We start from the raw sequence: 22,410 nt of genomic DNA on the forward strand, positions 1-22,410 counted from the left end.
TGACAATCTTCCATCAATTGAAATGCATTTACCTTTTACTGTGGCACTCGTTGCAAGAGCCGCCTCAGAGTCACCCTGCTTCCGAAATCGCGTACTGTCACAGTATGTACTGTATTTGATGAAGGACGCACTTCTCGGCTGGTAAAACAGTATGTTCATTAGGTATTCATGCGAGTAGTATGAATAGATTCTAGATATACTTCATCCCGGAACATGGGTATTGACCTGTGACCTGAATATACACTCACTGAACACTTTATTAGAAACACTATGGTCCTAATAAATTGACCGACGTGGTCTTCTTCTGTTGTAGCCCATCCGCCTCAAGGTTTGATGTGTTGTGCATTCTGAGATGCTATTCTGCTCACTATAATTGTACAGAGTGGTTATCTGAGTTTCTGTAGCCTTTCTGTCAGCTCGAACCAGTCTGTCCATTTTCCATTGACCTTTCTCATCAACAAGGCATTTCTGACAAGATGTTTTTTGTTTTTGGTACCATTCTGAGTAAACTCTAGAGATTGTTGTGCATGAAAATCCCAAGAGATCAGCAGTTACAGAAATACTCAAACCAGCCCATCTGGCACCAACAATCATTCAAACAACCGCAAAAATAATCTACTCTGGTTTTGTTAAACAAGCACCATTTAAGCACAAGGACTTTCTTGAATATAGTATCACTTACAGTTGAAAAGGGCCACCTGACTGGCAGTTCACCACCGTTCTTTTAAATCCATTGTTTTGAATGTGATGTTGCCTCAGCTCCCAAGGCATTATGGGCAGGGTTGGGAGGGTTACTTTTGAAATGTATTCCACTACAGATTACAGAATACAGGCTGTAAAATGTAATTTGTAATGTATTCCGTTAGATTACTCAAGGTCAGTAATGTATTCTAAATACTTTGGATTACTTCTTCAGCACTGTTAGATTTTTTAACTTGTTTTGACTATAAAAACTCTGCCAGTACAACAAGACAAAATAAACATGTTAAAAATACATTCTCTGAAAAACCTAAATATCTTATGCAGTGTTGTTTCTAAAACAAGATAAATCAAATTGATTTATTTTTACAGGAAAACAATACAAAAATTATTATCAAGAATATGATTTTTGCCCTAATATCAAAGGTCTTACTAGAAAAAAAGAAATTATGATCCAGCATGAATTTTCTTGATAAAAAATATGATCGTGCCTGGTAACATGTGCATGTAAAATGGCTAGAAATAGCATTTTAGCTTAGCATAAATCTGACAATTTACACAAGGTTTATTTCTATTTCTTCTGCTCCAGACTTACTTCAAACGTACTTCTCTGTCTGCTCGTATGAATGTAACACATCATAAGAAAGTGTTTCACCGCTGTTCAAATGCACTTTGGATTGCATCATTTATATATATAAATGTTTTCCATCTGAAAGGACTAAATATTAAATGAAACAAATGACATTAAAATGCAAAGTAATCTCTTCAGTAATCAAAATACTTTTTGAATGTAACTGTATCCTAATTACCAGTGATTTAAACTGTAACTGTTGTGGAATACAGTTACTTATATTTTGTATTTTAAATACGTAATCCGTTACATATATTCCGTTACTCCCCAACCCTGATTATGGGATAGAAAGGTGTCCAGTCGCTGTGCACTTCAGAATCTCGCCGGAAAAAATAGGTCATCCAGGTATTTCTTGCTTACTGTTTTATGAATACTGAGGATCTGAACATACTATGGCATACTGTTTTTGGCATACTGTATACTAGGGAAATATGGATATTCAGATGCAGCAACGGGTTCTGGTCCCATGGAAACTAGGAAGTAATCACGTTCACGTGATAATCACTGATGAGCTCAATTTGGATGTTGCATTTCACCTCTAAGATTACATTTTTTACTCCACTGATGGTTAGGTTTAGGGCGTGTTGTTCATAAAATATGCATTTGCACATTATTGCATCATTTACCCTTAAAAACAACTGCTTTTGGTGCCACTTTGTGGACATTTCACACGGAAACTGGAGCTCAAACGTGCCTATATGTTTAAAGGAATAGTTAGTCCAAAAATGAAAATTCTCTCATCAGAAGTGATAGGTGTGGGCAGTGGTCGATTTGTAAAATTTTTTAAAGGGGGACAAATAATTTTTTATTTGTCAAATACCTATGGGTCATTAGAAAATAAGGTTGAAATGAGAAATCTTTTAAAACAGTTGTGTCATGTTCTCAGAAATGTAATATTTGTGTCAAATTTGGTTTCATAAATTAAAAAAAAAAAAAACTTTATAGCATTTTTTCCAAAAAAAAAAAACAAAAAAAAAAACTTTAAAATTGTCATGTGGTGTGACCATCAAGTATAAAGTATTAGAATACTTTCTTTGGACCTCGAATACATGAGATTATAAACAACTTAATCATTAATTTCTTAAAAGTTTTTTCTTAAAACACATTTTTCAAGGTAATAAATAAATATTATTTTAAATATTATGAAATATTATGAGTCAAGAATATCAAGAAGTTTTCTCAGGGTTCCACCACATGACTTGAACAAAATGTGCCTTTTCATAAAAATGTCAAAATTAATATCAGATGTTTTATAAAACTTAATGCTCAGTCTTAAGGGTCTAAAAGTGTCTGCTCTGTTTTATGGTTTTTATGGTCAACATAAACAACAAAATGGCTACCGTGTTGGTTTCACCCAATGACTTTGATTTGGTGGACAAAAGCATTTTTAAATATGAATCATATTTTAGAACACAATTGTTTCACTGCTTTAAGAAAAAATAAAAAAATAAAAGAAAATATTCTGCAATAGTCTTGCCAACATTTCTTTTTTCAAAGAAATTCAGCTTTTAATGAGACTGTAACTCTTGGCACCACATGACTTTTTTTTTTTTTTTTTTTACTTTAAGCCTCAGAAAAAATATCAGTAAGACTTTAAACTCAGAAATTGAAAATAAGCTCATATTAGAAGAGGTGTGTTCAAGTAAATGGTTTGTGTCAGGCCCTCATCAGTCTCTGCTCCCTCTCTTCCCCCTCCAACTCTCCCAATTACTAATTACGCTCACCTGATCTTCATTAGTCATGTCATCAAGAACACTATAAATACTCACCTCAGGCTCTCATACATTGTCTAGTTTAGTTTGGACTCCTCATGTGTTTGCCATACCTCCTTGTGAAAGTTCTAGATGATAATCTCCTGTATTTGAGTTACATTTGTAGTTTGTGTGGCTTCGCCTATGTTTTTGCATTCAGTCCGGTTTTCGTGTATACCTGTGTTTTCTTTGTTAATAAATCTGCATTTGGGTTCACCACTTCTGTTGTTCTCTTCCTCTGAGCATAACAGAAGGCAAGACAATCTACAAAATGAACCCAGCAGAAGCAGCGTCTCACATTGAGCGATTATCCGAACTTGAGCATCAGCTCCAGCGACACGAAGGGATGCTCGATGAAATCCGGATCCTCCTGGATAAACTAGTGAATACTCAGCCCATCACCTCATCTTCCACCACTCCAGACTCCTCAGATGCCACAGCACCCGCAACGGCTCCGCCGCTCCATCCACCTCCTCCAACATTAATCAGTCCAGTGGCATCACCCGCAAATTACTCTAGCTCTGCAGAGGAGTGCAGCGGTTTTCTCCTCCAGTGATCCTTGGTTTTCGAGACTCAACCTCAACGATTTCCCCAATGATCGTTCAAAGATTACTTTTATCATCTCTCACCTCACCGGAAAAGCTCTTCAATGGGGAGATGTGATGTGGAAACAGGGAGGCTCTGTCATGCAATCCATTGGGGCTTTCACAGCGCACTTCTGGGAGGTTTTCGGACCATCCGCTGGGGATTTCCATGCCGGTGAGCAACTTTGCCCTTTTAATCAGGGAAATTTGTCGGTCTTGGAATATTCTCTACGCTTCCACATGCTAGCCTCAGCCAGCCATTGGAATGAACCAGCACTGATTATCCACTATCGACAGGGTATGAATAAATCTCTTCAAATACATCTCGCTGGGTTTGATGACACGTGGTTTGGAGGCCCTCATTCAATACTCCATCCGTGTAGAACGACGCCTCAGACAGTGTTCAACTGAGGTTGGCTACACACCTTCACCAATCTCTCTTTCTCGACCAGAGGAGGAGGAACCCATGCAAGTGAGTTCTGCCCTTCTAACCTTGGCTGAACGAAGGAGGATCACAAACAACCTATGCCTCTATTGTGGGGCTGCTGATCACCATGTCACCAACTGCCCCATCCATCCTCCCAGGTTGCTAGTAAGTTCCATCTGTTGCGAATCTGTATCCAGTAGACCCTTCTACATTGACATCTTGATAAAAGCTGCTACCGTTTCCCTCACTGTTCATGCTCTTCTTGACTCTGGCTCGGCAGGCAATTTAATCTCGCCCTCACTCAACAACCGGATCAAGCCGGTCAAGAGACTCCTACCCATCCTCTCAGTAATAGGAAAACCTATCGGCTCGGGTTATATCACCCACCAAACAGAACCCCTCTCCATCCAGATCAGTGCTCTCCACCATCCTTGCTGTTGCTCATTCTCCCAGATTCCAAGTCAGACATCATCCTTGGTCTCCCCTGGCTCATCTATCATAATCCAGTCATATCCTGGTCCACTAATGAGATAACTGCCTGGGGCTCTGGCTATTTCTCACGGTGCCTTTCAATGCCTGTCTGTCATTCCCATCCTGAACCTCTCCTGTGTCGCACCACCACCATTGAAAGCCCTCATTCGCCATCTGAGACTTCCATCCCTGCCGATTATCTGGACTTCGCTGAGGTGTTCAGCCCACAGAAAGACTCCCAACTCCCTCCGGATTGTCCCTGGGATTGCGCCATTGACCTCCTCCCTGGTGCCCCTTTCCCTAGAGGTAAAGTCTACGCTCTGTCAATTCCTGAACAACAGGCTATGGAAAAGTCCATAGAAGAAGCCCTTGGACAAAGTTACATCCTTCCATCCATGTCACCAGTCGCATCCAGCTTCTTTGTAGTGAAAAAGGATGGAGGTCTCTGACCTTGCATCGACTACCATGCACTCAATAATATCACTGTGAAGTTCCGGTACCCATTACCTTTAGTCCCTGCGGCCCTGGAACTACTGAGAGGGGCCCACATCTTTACCAAACTTGATCTACGCAGTGCATATAACTTGATCTGCATCGGAGAAGGCGATGAGTAGAAGACTGCATTCATCACTTACAGCAGCCACTACGAATATCAGGTCATGCCTTATGGGCTGATCAACGCTCCCTCAGTCTTCCAGTCCTACATGAATGAGATCTTCTCAGATGTTCTCCATCGGTTCGTCCTGGTGTACATCGATGATATACTCATCTGCTCCCCCTTTCTAGAGGAACATGCCCGTCACGTAAGACTGGTCCTACAACGCCTCCAAGATCATTGTCTGTATCCAAAAGCTGAGAAGTGTCTCTTTAACCAACCATCCATCCAGTTTATAGGATACATCATACATCCTCAGAGAGTTCACATAGACCCATCCAAGGTACAGGCTGTGACTACCTGGACCCCACCAACAACCTTGAAAGAACTGTAGAGGTTCTACAGAGGATGCCGTGAAGCCTCCACACGCGCTATGTCTCCGTGGCAACGCGCTCAACAAGCTACGTGATAAGGCGAATCACTACGCGACCACGAGGACTTAAAAGCGCATTAGGAATTGGGCATTCCAAATTGGGTGAAAAAGGGGACAAAATCCAAAAAAAAAAAAAACATGTACATGTTGTCAGGGCTGCATTAAGGTGGTCCTGGGCCCCGGGTTTATCGTTTTGCTGGGCCCCTGTCAATTCCTTGTATGTGGAAGCATACTTGGTAATAAAGCCCATTCTGATTCTGATCTGATTCTGATTCAACTTCAGCCACTGGGGGCAGTGATTCAAAAATCCGCAAGCATAGATGATTTTACGCTGGAGAACTTTCAACCTACTGTTGCCAAATTCACAGGCCAAGGACTGTGTTTGAAATGGAATGAGTTAACTTCTTATTGAATACTGCACAGTATACGCTGATACTGCCTACTATTTGTTTGAAAATAGAAGGTGAAACACTTGGCATTTTGTTCCACGATATACCTTTCAAAAAGTAGCATGCTGTCTTATTGTCACATGACCATATCAAATTGCATGTTTAAATCAGTGAGTATGTCCAATTATTATCTGGGAAATTAAACTTTATTTTGCATTTTCAATCCAATTATGTGTAAAAATAAATAAATAAAAAATGTCTCAACATTTTGCAGTCCAATAAAATAATGAGTCACAACAGAGATGTCAAAAATTGTGGTGCTTAGCACAAAAAGTTAAGTCCTTTGCATTGTTGAATACAGTATTCCATGCTGAATACTTTTGTATACTGCTCATTTTGGCCAATGTAGTAGGTAATCAGGGTACAGTATGCATACAGAAAATTTGCATACTGTTCACAATATGCATACTGTATATTGCAGAAGTAGTAAGAGTAGTTTGGTAGTATGCTATTCTGAACATATCAAAACACTGGCCTCAGAGAGAGGCTGGACACCAATCACCTCCAGTGAACAAGCTTGAACCCTGGGCACAAAGCTATTCAGGTGTGGCTGCAGTACTGCAGTTCTTATGATATTAAATGCTTTTAAAAGTCATAGTGGTGTCTGGGGGATTGAGGTTAAGTCTAGCAACCAGCAAAGTGATGCATGAGGTCAAGAACTGTAGAACATAGGTTCCTTTAGTCATCAAACTTTTCTTTGGTTACATTCTGTATTGCTCCACTCTGTCTGTGTGATCAATTTTGGAGACATAATGTGGACAAAAGGATGTGTTCTTTGATAGGTTAAGGATGCAGGTTAGATACAAAAGATCCTTTCATTGGGTTGGGAAATGGTGTCTGTCGAACTTGCTCAACCCTCACAGGTCTCTCAAAAGGTCTCTTTCATTCAAAATACTGGAAGCACACCAGCCCGTCCTGCTCTGCAGAAGATACAACTGTGTTACTGTTCCAACCTCTAGGCTACACTGGGTAATGACATAATTTTGGAAAAGGAAGTAATGGATTCAGGAATAAATTTTTTGTAACTCATGAATGTTAGTTTAGGAGAAGCATATTTGATTTCATAAGTCTGGCCACTGCCTCAATTCTGTCATCATTTACTCACACTCATGTTGTTCCAAAAGTGTATGACTGTTTTCTCCTTGGAACACAAAATAAGATCCCCAACCTGGTTTTATTGAATCACATTACTAGACCTAAATTTTTGCAAAATGATTTTTATGTGGCTTATTGTGCAGATCGTGGCACTTTCCTGGTGAAATGAACAATAGAGGCGCTTCAATAACAATGACTTTTATTCCCTTTTACACAAATCACGAGTAAAAAAGCAGATTATCAGTTCATAAACAATTTTTACATCTTTCCTCACGCAATGCTAACATATAAACACTTTCACTATCGTGGAAGGCAATACATTACATAACCAACTACAAGCTTGTTTGAGAGCAAACAAATTGAGCAGTAGGATCAGTCGACCCCTGAGCCAAAAGTGCCATAGGAGCACCACAAAATGACTTGGTTGCTTCAGCAGTTTTGTTTTTATTTACACTCCGTTCAAAAGTTTGGGGTCACTTGCCTGAAATGTTTCTCATGATCTTAAAAACCTTTTGATCTGAAGTCGTATACTTTATTTTATTTAAAAAAAATTTTTTTTTAAATGGATGACTTGGACCGAATAATTAAGATGGGAACTCCTTCAATACTGTTTAAAAAGCATCCCAGGGTGATACCTCAAGAAGTTGGTTGAAAAAATGCCAAGAGTACATTTATGCAAAATCTAGGCTAAGTATGGCCACTTTGAAGATGATAAAATATAACACAGTTTTGATTTACCTGTTGGATCGGAGGGTGAGGGCTAGGACCATTCCCCCCAGAAATGAACTTGCAAGTGCCTTGGTGGAAGAGTGGGGTAACATCTCACAGCAAGAACTGGCAAATCTGTTGCAGTCTATGAGGAGGACATGCACTGCAGTATTTAATGCAGCTGGTGGTCACACCAGTTACTGACTATTACTTTTGATTTTGACCCCCCCTTTTTTCAGGGACATATTATTCCATTTCTGTTAGTCACATGTCAGAGAAACTTGTTCAGTTTATGTCTTAGTTGTTGAATCTTTTTATGTTCATACAGATATTTCCACATGTTAAGTTTGCTGAAAATAAAAGCAGTTGAAAATGAGAGGACGTTTCTTTTTTTTGTTGTTGCTGAGTTTAGTATGCCAAAAACAGTATGCCAATGGAATATTATGTCCGAATCCTCAGAATTCATAAAACATTAAGCAAGAAATACCCGGATGACCTACTATTTCCAGAGAGATTCTGAAATAGGGATCGACTGGACACTTTACAATCCCATAATCCTCAAGAGCTGGGGAGAGGTCACGTTCAAAATGCTGGATTTAAAACTACGGCGGTGAACTGCGAGTCGGTCGTCTTTTTTCAACTGTTAATATGTATACCAAAAATGTTGTTCCTTGTGCTTAAAGGGATAGTTCACCCTAAAATGAAAATTATCTTATTATTTACTCACCCTCATGCTATCCCAGATGTGTATGACTTTCTGTCTTTTGCTGAACACAAACAAACATTTTTAGAAGAATATTTCAGCTCTGTAGGTCCATACAATGCAAGTGAATGGTGGCAAGAATTAAGCTTAAAAAAGCATATAAAGCCAGCATAAAAGCAATCCATACGACTCCAGTAGTTAAATCCATGTCTTCAGAAGTGATATGATAGGTGTGGGTGAGAAACAGATCAATATTTAAGTTCTTTTTTCCAATAATTCTACTTCCTTCCCAGTAGGTGGTGATATGCACGAAGAATGTGAATCACCAAAAACAAAAGAGGAAGAATGCTTAGGAGAGAAGAGTGCTTAGGAGGGCTGCTTGAAAGTGAAGATTTATAGATTTTAACATTGATTTGTTTCTCATCCACACTTATATCTCTTCTGAAGACATGGATTTAATCACTGGAGTCATATGGATTACTTTTATGCTGCCTTTATGTCCTTTTTTGAGATTCAAAGTTCTGGCCACCATTCACTTGCATTGTAAGGACCTACAGAGCTGAAATATCTTTCTGATATTTTTATATTTCTTTGTTCTACATAAGAAAGAAAGTCAGACACATCTGGGATGGAATGAGAGTGAGTAAATGATGATATCATTTTCACTATTCCTTTAAATAGTGTTTGTTTAACAAAGTAGATTATTTTCGCTGTTGTTATCATATATTTGGGTCACTGGACAATGTCCACGTTTCCAGATGAAGTACAATATGTTCAGAATGTATTCATACTACTCACCTGCATACCTAAAGAACGTTCTGTTTTACCAGCCAAGAAGTGCATCCTTCATCAAATACAGTACATACTCTGACAGTATGCGATTTCTGACGCAGCTCACGTGTTAATAAGTTTAAAGCTAACTTAGAATTGGTGGGAGAAATTTGTGGTGCATCTCTCTGAAGAGGGGCAGTATTACAGGACTGCATGACAGTAGTTCTGTCACATCTGAATCCCAAAAGAAACATTAAATGTATCTACATAAATTGTTCTTTCTCTAAAAGCAATTATGTGTTCATTTCTGTTGCACCTGAGTAAGAAAACTGAGAACCACTTAGTAAAATATATAAAATAGTATTAATTAATTAGTAGGAAAAAATAAATAAAGATATAAATGCCAAACAATATTTTTGGTGTGGGAAACACATTGCTGACCAGCTGTGTTCTGCCGAGCACAGTGGAAGCGAGGGCCTGTGAGGTCTAACCAGCGCTGCTGATGTGTGTGTATTTTTAAATTCTGCTAATGTCCCACTGTGGCTGTTCAGTTTTGGATAACACAGAGTTTTCTGGGACCTGAGTGAATGTGTCCTGTGTGTGTTTGTAAAGAGCTTAAATTTTTCCCACATTGCTTCACAACATTTGTTGACCTGTTTGCACACGTGCAACATAGGAAGACGAGAAGCTGTTTATGTCTTTCAATAGAATTGTGTTAGCAGTGATATTTGGCGCTCAAAGAAATGTGTACATGTCTCCTCTGAGTCCGGTGACCTTCCCCAGCTGCTGTGTGTCCTCAGAATATCATGCTGGACGTTTTGAACTGTTTTGTACCACTCGGTCTTTGAGTTAATTACAGAAGTTAAGAGAAGGGGGCTCTGTTTGTTTGTGGGTGAGTGGACTCTGAATGATTCTCTCCAATTAAATTTCTGAAGTTAATCCTATGGAGTTGGTATGGGTGCATAACCTGCAAATATATACACTCACTGAGCACTTTATTAGGAACACTGTGGTCCTAATAAAGTGTTGGACATGGTCTTCTGCTGTTATAGCCCATCCGCCTTAAGGTTCGATGTCTTGTGCATTCTGAGATACTATTCTGCTAACTATAACCAGTCTGACCCTTCTCCGTTGACCTTTCTCATCAACAAGGCATTTCCATCCGCAGAACTGCCACTCAATGCATGTTCTTTGTTTTTGGCACCATTCTGAGTAAACTCTAGAGATTATTGTGCATGAAAATCCCAGGAGATTAGCAGTTACAGAAATACTCAAAGCAGCCCATCTGGCACCAACAATCATGCCACTGTCCAAATCACTGAGATCACATTTTTCCCCATTCTCTTGGTTGATGTGAACATTAACTAAAGCTCCTTTGCGTCTGCTAAGTGAATAAATGTAAATGTAAATGTCCTGACCATTTCTGCATGATTTTATGCATTGCACTGTTGCCACACATTTAGCTGACTAGATTATCCCATGAATAAGTAGTGTACAGGTGTTCCACATAAAGTGCTTAGTGAGTGTATATGTGGGGCTACACAGATTTGAACTTAAAGGGATAGTTCACCCAAAAATTACAATTCTCTCATCATTTACTCACCCTAATACCATCCCTTATGTGTATGACTTTGGTTCTTCTTCTGAACACAAATGAAGATTTTTTGAAGAATATTTCAGTAGGTCCTTTCAATGCAAGTGAATGGTGATCAGACATTTGAAGCTCTAAAAATTTCATAAAGGCAGTATAAAAGTAATCCATACAACTCCAGTGGTTTAATATACAGTATGTTGAATACAGTGCATCCGGAAAGTATTCACAGCGCTTCACTTTTTCCACATTTTGTTATGTTACAGCCTTATTCCAAAAATGGATTAAATTCATTATTTTCCTCAAAATTCTACAAACAATACCCCATAATGACAATGTGAAAGAAGTTTGTTTGAAATCTTTGCAAATTTATTAAAAATAAAAAAACGAAAAAAAAAATCACATGTGAGTATGTAAGTATTCACATGTGAGTACGTAAGTATTCACAGCCTTTGCCATGACACTCAAAATTGAGCTCAGGTGCATCCTGTTTCCACTGATCATCCTTGAGATGTTTCTACAACTTGATTGGAGTCCACCTGTGGTAAATTCAGTTGATTGGACATGATATGGAAAGGCACACACCTGTCTATATAAGGTCCCACAGTTAACAGTGCATGTCAGAGCACAAACTAAGCCATGAAGTCCAAGGAATTGTCTGTAGACCGCCGAGACAGGATTGTATCGAGGCACAGATCTGGGGAAGGGTACAGAAAAATTTCTGCAGCATTGAGGGTCCCAATGAGCACAGTGGCCTCCATCATCCGTAAATGGAAGAAGTTTGGAACCACCAGGACTCTTCCTAGAGCTGGCCGCCTGGCCAAACTGAGCAATCAGAGGATAAGGGCCTTAGTCAGGGAGGTGACCAAGAACCCAATGGTCACTCTGACAGAGCTCCAGTGTTTCTCTGTGGAGAGAGGAGAACCTTCCAGAAGAACAACCATCTCTGCAGCACTCCACCAACCAGGCCTGTATGGTAGAGTGGCCAGACGGAAGCCACTCCTGAGTAAAAGGCACATGACAGCCCAACTGGAGTTTGCCAAAAGGCACCTGAAGGACTCTCAAACCATGAGAAACAAAGATTGAACTCTTTGGCCTGAATGGCAAGCGTCGTGTCTGGAGGAAACCAGGCACCGCTCATCACCTGGCCAATACCATCCCTACAGTGAAGCATGGTGGTGGCAGCATCATGCTGTGGGGATGTTTTTCAGCGGCAGGAACTGGGAGACTAGTCAGGATCGAGGGAAAGATGAATGCAGCAATGTACAGAGACATCCTTGAGGAAAACCTGCACCAGAGTGCTCTGGACCTCAGACTGGGGTGAAGGGTCGTTGTCCTGTTGGAAGATGAACCTAAGCACACAGCCAAGATAACAAAGGAGTGGCTCCGGGACAACTCTGTGAATGTCCTTGAGTGGCTCAGCCAGAGCCCAGACTTGAACCCGATTGAACATCTCTGGAGAGATCTGAAAATGGCTATGCACCGACGCTCCCCATCCAACCTGATGGATCTTGAGAGGCCGTGCAAAGAAGAATGGGAGAAACTGCCCAAAAATAGGTGTGCCAAGCTTGTAGCATCATACTCAAAAAGACTTGAGGCTGTAATTGGTGCCAAAGGTGCTTCAACAAAGTATTGAGCAAAGGCTGTGAATACTTATGTACATGTGATTTTTTTATTTTTTTTATTTTTTTATTTTTTTTTTTTAATAAATTTGCAAAGATTTCAAACAAACTTTCACATTGTCATTATGGGGTATTGTTTGTAGAATTTTTAGGAAAATAATGAATTTAATCAATTTCGGAATAAGGCTGTAACATAACAAAATGTGGAAAAAGTGAAGCGCTGTGAATACTTTCCAGATGCACTGTATTATCTGAAGCAATGCAATGACTTTGAGTTAAGAAATAGATCAATATTTCAATCCTTTTTTTTTTTATTTTTTTTTTTTTACTAAAAATCTCCACTTTCAGAATGTGAAAGTGAACGTTAAAGTGAAAGTGTAGATTTATTGTCAAAAAGGACTTAAATATTTATCTGTTTCTCACCCACACCTATTATATTGCTTTATTATTTCGATTTAACCTCTGGAGTCATTTGAATTACTTTTATGCTGCCTTTATGTGATTTTTTTGGAGCTTGAAAAGGTCTGGTCACCATTCACTTGCATTGTTTGGACCTACAGAGCTGAGATAGTCATACACATCTGGGATGGCATGAGGGTGAGTAAATTTAAATTTTTGGGTGAACTGTCCCTTTAACAAGGGCTGTATTAGTAAAACTAGGCTAGTTCTTGTCATGTTTTGTTGTTTATCATCTTTTTTCGAGAACCTGTCTCAAATGCAAGAAAAACATATGGAAACCCACATTTTAATAGGTAGTCATTAAACCATGACATGAAAATAATTAACTACTAAGGGGTTTCAAATGATCAAGTATGATCATATCTGCCTTCACAATTGCCAAGCAAGTCAGTATACTGCTTATCAGAAAAGTTAAGCTTAATCAACAGCATTTGTGGCATAATGTTGATTACCACAATAATAATAATAATAATAATTTTGACTTTTCCCTCCATTTATTTAAAAAAAAAATCTGGGTTACAGTGAGACACTTATGGAAGTGAAAGGGGCCAATCTGTAAACTTTAAAATACTCACTGTTTCCAAAATTATACTCACAAGACATAAACAATATGCCTGTTAACATGATTTTAGTGTGATAAAATTGCTTTCTAACCTTTTCTTTGTAAAATTATATCCAATTTTACAACTTCATGCCATGACGATGTAATGCCGTAAACCCTAAAACCCTAAAATGACCATAAATCTATGATTTAAACAACTTTACAGTTCAAATAATTAACAACAGAAGAATTCATGTTAGTGCGTCTATAACATTATAAGCTTCAGATTTCTGCCTTTTAACCCTCCAAAAATTGGCCCCATTCACTTCCATTGTAGGTGCCTCCTGTAACCTCGATTTTTGCTTTTTTTTAAAGAAAAGGTGGGACAAGTCAAAATAATTTTTTGTAGTAATCAACATTATGCCACAGATGTTACCAACTGAGCTTAACTTGTATTGAACCCAGAATATTCCTTTAATTATTTGCATTATATCATTATTAACAAGAATTCCATGTTTGCTGATTTAAAATGCCCAGAATATAATGAATAGGTGTGCCCGAACTACCTTGTTGCCTGGTGAAAAGTATATCTGATCTGGACAGCCAGTAAAATACCTTCTGAGATTCTGAGAGAGTTTTCCAGGCTCAGTAAACTTTCACTTAACTTCTTCCAAGAGTAAATGGAAACGTAAATCTAAAAAGTTAAACAAATGAATTGAATTCATGAATTTATCTTAATGTTTCCTCAGGGTTTTATTATTCTTTCTAAATCATAAAAATGTCTCTATTAATTTGAAAGTGTTAATGAGTGGTTGATGAATGGGCATTGAAATGTTATGGTGTTTCAAAGCAAAACAAAGTGTTCACCACACAAAGAATGTTGTAAAGTTGCACAAGGAATAAAGCAGAGGGCTTAAGAGGCAGTGGCACAGGACTGATGCATTCCATAGTTGCTTTAAAGCATTGGATATAACAGCATCAGCAGGAGCCATTAGGATGGCTTGCTTAAAATCACATAATCTAAATGCAAGGTATTGATTGTTTACGTCCTTCTTCTCCGCTTTAACGGTGCCACAATCTGCTCCATCATCCAAGGGTGTAGATTTGGCTTGAACATTGTTGCAGCGTGAAGCATTTACATGTTTCCTTTGATCATGGTGTAAATATTTGGGGGGGGGGGGCTTGTACTTGCTTGTTTTGATTATCCCCCCCTGGAATCTAGCCCCTGCCATCATCAACCATCAACACCATAACTTAGGCATCAAACTTTTGTAAGCATAATTTAGTCATTGCAATATAATTCTAATGTTACTATTAGTTGACACATGCAAACAATATCTGCATTTGCTGACACATGCCTTGTTTGGTCTAGAGCTTAGAACATTGTACCACACATCCCCAGCACCTGTTCAAGAGAGTTAAACTTGGCCCTGACATCAACAAGATGGCCTTTTCATTGATTCTCTGAACATGACTGCCTACATGTTTTCACAGAGTTACATTGATCCAATATTAGCATTGATCCAATGTGAAGTTGGCTTAAACTTTGATATGTTTCCATGAGAATGCAACTCAATTTTGAAAATGATTCATTGAGGAAACTTTGCACTTTCTGATGGATAAAGAAAATGTAGCCTATCTAAACAAACCTGAGTGTAGATTCTATGTTCATCACTTTTTGCTGTAAATCTTAAAAGAAAGAAAAGATGTGACTTGCCCCTCAGGAAAACATAAAACATAATTCGTTCAGCTAAATTTGGTGGCGGTGCCAGCCATCCCTCCCTCTCCTCCCGTCTCTCGCGCTCACTTTGATCAACATAGCGCTCCGTACAGCACGCGCGCGATACACATTCGCTCCGTCCACATCGTTGCGCATCTCAAAAGCGGGACTCTATAACATGTCACGGACTTTTAGGATAGTCTTGAAATGACCGAACTACAGCCACGGCTTTGAATTCATCTCTCACGGACCCGCTCCGCTCCTCCCCAAAGAACCGGAATCAGCGCCGCGCTCTGGAGGGGGCACGAGACGAGAACCGACGGGCATGTCGCTTACTTTTGAACATTTCTGTCGTGTGCATAGATAGTATTTGCGAGGGAAAGCGTGAGTTATGGAATGTTTTGTGCCGCTGGGTGTGTTCCAAAACTTTTGAGTAATTTTTAAGTTTCTCACCATGAAGTGCTCATTGTCTAGCTACGATTTAATATGCCAAAGAAAATTGATCTGAAATAGCATATTCATAACAATGTGGAGTCAAGGCTGTAATGGGTTCGTCTCTGCGATTAGTGTTGCTGATATTAAATTATAAACATTAATAGCATGCAGTTGCACCTTTCTGATCAACAATCTGAGGCATTTCAAGAATATCACATTAGTAAGCGACTGTACGGCACTTTTGTTCACTTGTTTTGCAGGTTGTTAAAATGAGCTTGTTATAGTGATTAAATGGCTTTTATCATAATTAGTAATTGAGTTTAAAGTTGGCTATTAGTAATTAAAATAGGCTATTGTTTTCATCTTTCTAATGATTACTACAATAATGTTTTTTATTGTTTGGACATTTGTGGTGTGATAGAGTGCGTTTTGCTGTAGGCTGTACGGTTTATAATGTTGGGTAGTCCGTCAAATAACGGAGGCATTAGAATGCTGGTTCCCCCAGCATCCAATGACGACCGTCGGGTTGAGTTCGTGGCCCTCACCGCTGTTCACACTGAAAGAAGCGAACCGTCAAGTCCAGAACGCGGACACCCTTCTCACCGCACCGGCTTACTGGGCACACCGCTGCCGGTGCCACCGGGACCAAGGGCGACCCCTTCTGCCTCCAGCAAGCGCTACAGAAAGTTACAAAACTGCCTGTACAACGTGCTCGAGAGACCCAGAGGATGGGCATTTATCTATCACGCCTTCATGTAAGTCACCCACATAGAAACTGCATGTGAACTGTTGCTTGGACGTTATGGGATATGCTTTGCATTCAGTCGAGCATTGAGAAAGTCTAAAGCTAAGCAGGAAGCATGTTGATAAATGACCTCAGAGAAACATCTATTGACTACAATGTAATTTGCTCGCGCAAATGGCCTGTTACTGAACGGCGCACCTGCCGCGCGCTCACTTAGAGTCAGTGACAATCTTTAATTCTGAACAAGCTGAGTCGAGATATTTGCCTATTATCTGACTCTTCCAATAGACAATATCATTACAACATGAGCCAAGATAGATTTTCATCCCTCTCAATTGGATTAAATTCCCATGCTATTTTATTTTAACAAATCAGGTTTGCTTCTCATTGTTGGACCACCATGTGGCACTTACAGATTCTGTGCATTCATCCCTCTTAAAAATCTTGCAAAATATCGAAGCATAACATAACGATAAGTTAGTCTAGTAAAAGATCAGAAAACAATTTCTGAGGTTTTTGTGAGATTTTACTGCTTCATATTAAAGGAATAGTTCACCCCAAAATGTAAGACCTTTTTGACAATAAATCTCCAATTACCCCCCCCCCCCCCCCAGCATTTTTGAAAGTGAAAGTGGAGATTTATAGTTAAAAAAGACTTAAATATTGATCTGTTTCTCATCCACACCTATCATATTGCTGCTGAAGATATAGATTTAACCACTGGAGTCATATGGATTATGTTTATGCTGCCTTTATGTGATTTTTGGAGCTTCAAAGTTCTGGTCACCATTCACTGGCATTGTAAGGACCAAGAGAGCTGAGATATTCTTCTAAAAAATCTTCTTTTGTGTTCTGCAGAAGAAAAAAGCCATACACATTTGCGATGGCATGAGGGTGAGTAAATGATAAGAGAATTTGCATTTTTTGGGTGAACTATCCCTTTAAACTCTAGAACAAGTATTAGCCAGAAGTAACAATGCAACTACTAGCAAGTAACTTATAGAGGAAATAAAGTAGGCCTGAGAAACCATATGACTCTATTATATATATTCATACATATATTTAGTATGACTGCTCAGGATTTACTGAAAAGAGGTAAATGGCTTGAGACCATGGCCACCCCACCCCCAGTCGGATGGCAAAATGACCAAGGGGACTCCAATGGTCAGACAAAAAGAGAACCCCCAAAGATCACATTCTAATACCTGCCCTGCTTGAGACGCTCTACAGCACATTATTAAATGTTTTATTCACTGTCACAAATGATGTTGCCAACTGAAAAGGCCAAGTATGTGCTTGAAGTCAAAGGGGTTTTTCCTCTACCATGCTAACTTTGACATTTGTTTATTCTAAGTTAGTTATTAGCCTACTTCTCTTTGGTTGAGGGTCTCAACTGGTTTCTATTTTGAAGTAATCCACCCCCAACAATGAGCTGTGTGAAGTGGTGTATATATCATTGTACTTGACTAGTCAGAAGTTGTCCCCTGCAGTTAAATATTCATCAGTTTTAAACTGCATGGCAAGTCAAACAGGTCCTTTATAGATGTCTGTGAGTATGAGCGTAAATCCAGCCCTGTGTAAAGTAGGCAGGTGAATCATGGCGACACTCCATAGGCTTTTAAATCAGTGCTAAACTGCGTGTGCATTACTTATTTTTGATTATACTGACATTTCAACAAATCACCGTCTCTCTTGTAATTTGATTTATTTTTCTTATTAAAGAGGCATTTTAGACCATGCAGTTTTCATGGTCTCAGCAACTGTTAAACCCATAGTAAGCTATTAAAAGGAGTGACAAGCATAAGTTCTGTTCCCTTTTTACAGTTCTTTCCCCATCTAGAGCAGAAGGGAGCTTATCAGAGTCTCTCATACCTCCGCTTGTCATTCATCATCATCTCCCTCACTCAAAACCACAACACAGGCCGAATCAGAATGAATTCACTGATCTCCTAATGAGTGCTTTTATTTTACACAGCCAATCTAATTGCAATTTCCAAAATAAATCGTAATCGCACAACTTCAGTGTAAACAATTTCAAATCTGATTTCAAAAGGATATTTTGATCGGGCAGACACAAATGACGTTATGTGGCACAAATCACATTAATCATCTTTTTAATGTACTTTAACTTTAATTGACACAAATGTTAGTAATGTTCTCTAATTAAGCCTAGGGTCAGGGAGCTTTACCTTCACCCAAAAATGAAAATGCTGTCATCCTCAGTGTCTTCTTTAGAACATAAAAAGAGATGTTAGGCAGAATGTTAGGGAATTTCAACCTTAGTCATGATTCACTTTCATTGAATGAAAAAACAAAAAACAATGAAAGTGAATGGTGATGAGCTAAAATTCTGTCTAACAACTCCTTTTGCGTTCCACGGAAGAAAGTCGTATTGGTTTGAAACAACATGAAGTTTAGAAAATAATAACAGAAATTTCATTTTGGGGTGAACTATTCCTTTAAGTTGTGTTTTAAAGCAATACAATTAGTTTTGGTTGTGTTTTGGTCAGCCGAGTAAAAAGACTCTTTGTTCATGGACAGAAACTGTTTGGTCTGGCGTGCTTCACCCCAGTGTAGTTTAGACAAGTATAACCGTCTCTAAGCCACTGCCACCATTTGTTTACATCTACGCAGAGCACCCTATTCTTCTTCCCCCCTCTCTCTCTCTCTCTCTCTCTCTCTCTCTCTCTCTGTCTCTCACTCAGACACTAACATGCACACATGTACACACACTCACACCTAATAATGTATATAGAATCCAAACAGTATATTCAAAACTGCATTTATGTTCTGTTTAAACAAATTATAGGTAACAAACAACTTTTTATTTGTTTAGGAAAAATAAACATAGAGGTTTAGGAAACTACTGCAGTGCTCAGAAATCTTCTGCATATAAGAGCTTTTGTAAGTGAACACTTTGGAGAAGCAAGGTAAAAATTTAGATGAGCAACATCCTTGTCCCCATGCATGGAATACAATGAGGATTTACTTACAGTACCTGAAGTGTCAAGGTTATGTCCCATTTAAGACTCAAGTTTCAGACACCCAGTGTCTAATTCTCTGAATCGTTTCTAGTCAGGGCAGGTGGTATGGAGATGATATCCTGCATTTAATGCAATGGTCTGTGCAGTTCATGAGCATATCTGAAAAGTGGAAAAACACAATATAAAAGTTTAAACTTTTTTAATTATGCTAATTTAAGAATTATAATAATTGATATTAAATAATAATAATAATCCGTGACTTGACATTGCTTATTAGTCTTAACTGGAGACGTTGGTAAGTGGGCACTAGCAATTGTAGGATTCTGGAAACACGAGTCTGAAAACCAAAAATTATTATTTTAAATTAGACTTTGTTTGGAATATTACATTTTTTTTTTATCAGTTTGTGTGTTCCCTGGGAATCAAACCCATGAACTTGGCATGAACATGCTCTACCAGTTGAGCTTCAGGAACTGAGATGACAATGAGAATAACGTTATATTATACAATAATACAATTTAAATCGTAATTTCTCAACTTCAAAACCCTCTGGCTTTTGATTTAGCGGAACATTCCAGGAAGAACTTTGAGCTGCACTAAAAACAGTAGCATTCACTAGTCGTGCTTTCCCGTGCTGCTATGAGTGTGTCAACAACAGAGCAGCGCTCATTCACTGAAGCACGCTGCTTATGCAGACTGTATATTTACTTATTAAACGCATCCTGTGCGATTTACAAAAGTATTGTATGGCTTCAAGAGACTTTGAATATACAGTAACATATGAGTCATATGGACTACTTCAATGGTGCTTTTCCCTTACAAAAATCGAGAGTTAATGGCAAATTTGCCGCAAACTTGCCGCAAATTAAGCACTGAGAATTTTAAAATGCAAATGAGCTTTTTGGCAAACTTGTGGCAAATTGTCCATTGTTGTCAAAGGATTTGCTGCAAGTTGACCACTACCAGCAAAGAGCTGCAAACTTCTGGCAATCATTTGCGGCAAATCACAAGCTAATTTGCATATAGAAAAAATGAGTGGCAAATTTGTGACAAGTTTGCAGCTAGTTTGCCAGAACTCTAGATTTTTTGTAAGGGTTATGCTTCTCTTATGTCATATTGGAGCTTGGCCGTAACAGCTATGACACACAATAACACACATTATCTGAGCACTGGAAAACGCTTTTCATTAATGCGCTAATAACCAAGAGAACGACCACTTCACTTCTGGGGATGTGGACTTTAATGTGCAACATAAACAATGCTTTTTCTCCATGTGAGTGTTTCTGTTACTGGATTTTAAAGTAACATTCTTTGTTCACATTTTTGGCCAAGATTTTCTGCCTTGTTTTACTCTTTTGTCCGAAAACTGGAAATATATATATCTTTTTTTTGCCGTTTTCTGCCAAAAAATTTCGCTGAAATCTTACTCTCTATACATTCTTTTCATCCACTGCCCATACCATACTGTTCTGTAAATTCGGCGACAGTAAGTTATGTGGTGTTTACTGGTCTGTTTACTGAGATTCAAATCAATGCCCCCCAGTGGCAGAAGCTGGAAGTGTTGTTCACTGTATGGGCACGTGTGAGGTTCAGTTTCCAGGGGAAATGTCCACAGAGTGGCGCCAAAAGCGAGTTGTATTTTTATTTGTAAATTATGTCATACAGTCAACAGGAATGCATAATTATTAACTTTACCCACTAAGCCAAACCCCAATCCTAAACCTAACTATCAGTGGAGTACAAATATAATTTTAAAGCAAAACATACAACCTCCGAATCACATAAACCATTGTTTATGAGAACTCAATTACTTATTGGTTCTCATTGGACCAAAACCCATGTCTCAGAATTTGACGCATGATGCGCTAACAGTAGTACTAGAAGGCTAGGTGATCATGGTTGAATTGATGGAAAAAATGTCTGATGGGGGATGACTCTTGTCAGTATTTCGGCAGTATGGGGTTGATTTCAGGGTATGTAGATTTCCCGTGTGATCAAATTTGAAGTTTTATGCGGTCGGCTAAAAGTGTTTTTATTTGCATTGCAGCCAACAAAACACTTATACATTTCTTAAAGTTGGGGGAACAACATGCCCCCAGTTATAATGGTTGTTATATCCCTGGTAGAGTGAATGTATGGAATGAGTCTTCTCAGTTTGCCCCAAACTGTAAATAATCTCATTGTTCAAGGTCAGTCAGAATAAAGAGCTTGACTTGATATGCAAGCCCAGAACTGCAGTCTTGGCCTGTCCATCAGTCTAACTGGATTAAATGCTGTCCCAGACCTGTGATAAACTCAATATTAAATGTCCTTTGGGTGCCTTTATATTAATCGTTCCATTGTACATAAGTGATTGTTTGGTATCTGTACGTTCCTTATGACAAATTCAAGTTAATAGTTGATAATAAGACACTTAATCTGGAGTCTCTTAAATGTCTGTATTAGCCATGGTATAGTCTCTGTATTAATATGAAACTAAATGTAGATTAGAACATTCTGCATGGCTCAGGGAAATAAAATAGCCCATTGATCATTAAATTGAGATTGCAATGAAGCAAGGGGTGTAATGTCTTGATCGCTTAATTAGCTTTGCCCTGCGAGGCAGCTCAAGGCAATGTGTTTCTCTCGGAGTGCCTCGTTTTTGGCAAGGTTGTTGTAAAGAGTGGTAAAGTACAGCACAGAAAAGCTTTTCGTTCTGATTTCCTACCTGACACACTCTCTCTTAGCTTTTCTCCTTCTAAAATCCAGTAGTTAGACACGTAGGCTACATTCACAGAGCAGTCGTCTGCTAAATACGGCTATGTTCACACACAGTTCAGGTATGAATGAGAGTGACAGCCGCATCCTGTTTTCAGGACTGTGTGAACGCAACCACACTGACTGGACAACTAGTTGTATGGAAGTCATACAGTAGTGATAGCCACACAGCACCACACATATCCTTGTCTCATGTTGTGTGTATTGTGTTTGTTGATGTGGGGTTCTGGTAACTCAGA

The 22,410-nt window shown here is 38.9% G+C and overlaps 1 protein-coding gene across 1 annotated transcript in view; it reads left to right on the forward strand.

Moving 5' to 3' along the window:
* The first annotated feature begins 16,009 nt into the window (after positions 1–16,009).
* LOC127425347 (potassium voltage-gated channel subfamily KQT member 4-like) overlaps positions 16,010–22,410 on the forward strand; it is an 87,256-nt gene continuing 80,855 nt past the window's right edge. Inside the window, exon 1 of the mRNA XM_051671260.1 lies at positions 16,010–16,440. Coding sequence (XP_051527220.1) covers positions 16,139–16,440 — 302 coding nt within the window. The 5' untranslated portion in view covers positions 16,010–16,138. The remainder of the gene's footprint in view (positions 16,441–22,410) is intronic.

Source organism: Myxocyprinus asiaticus, chromosome 34 (assembly GCF_019703515.2).
Source record: "Myxocyprinus asiaticus isolate MX2 ecotype Aquarium Trade chromosome 34, UBuf_Myxa_2, whole genome shotgun sequence".
In the NCBI taxonomy this organism is placed as follows: domain Eukaryota; kingdom Metazoa; phylum Chordata; class Actinopteri; order Cypriniformes; family Catostomidae; genus Myxocyprinus; species Myxocyprinus asiaticus.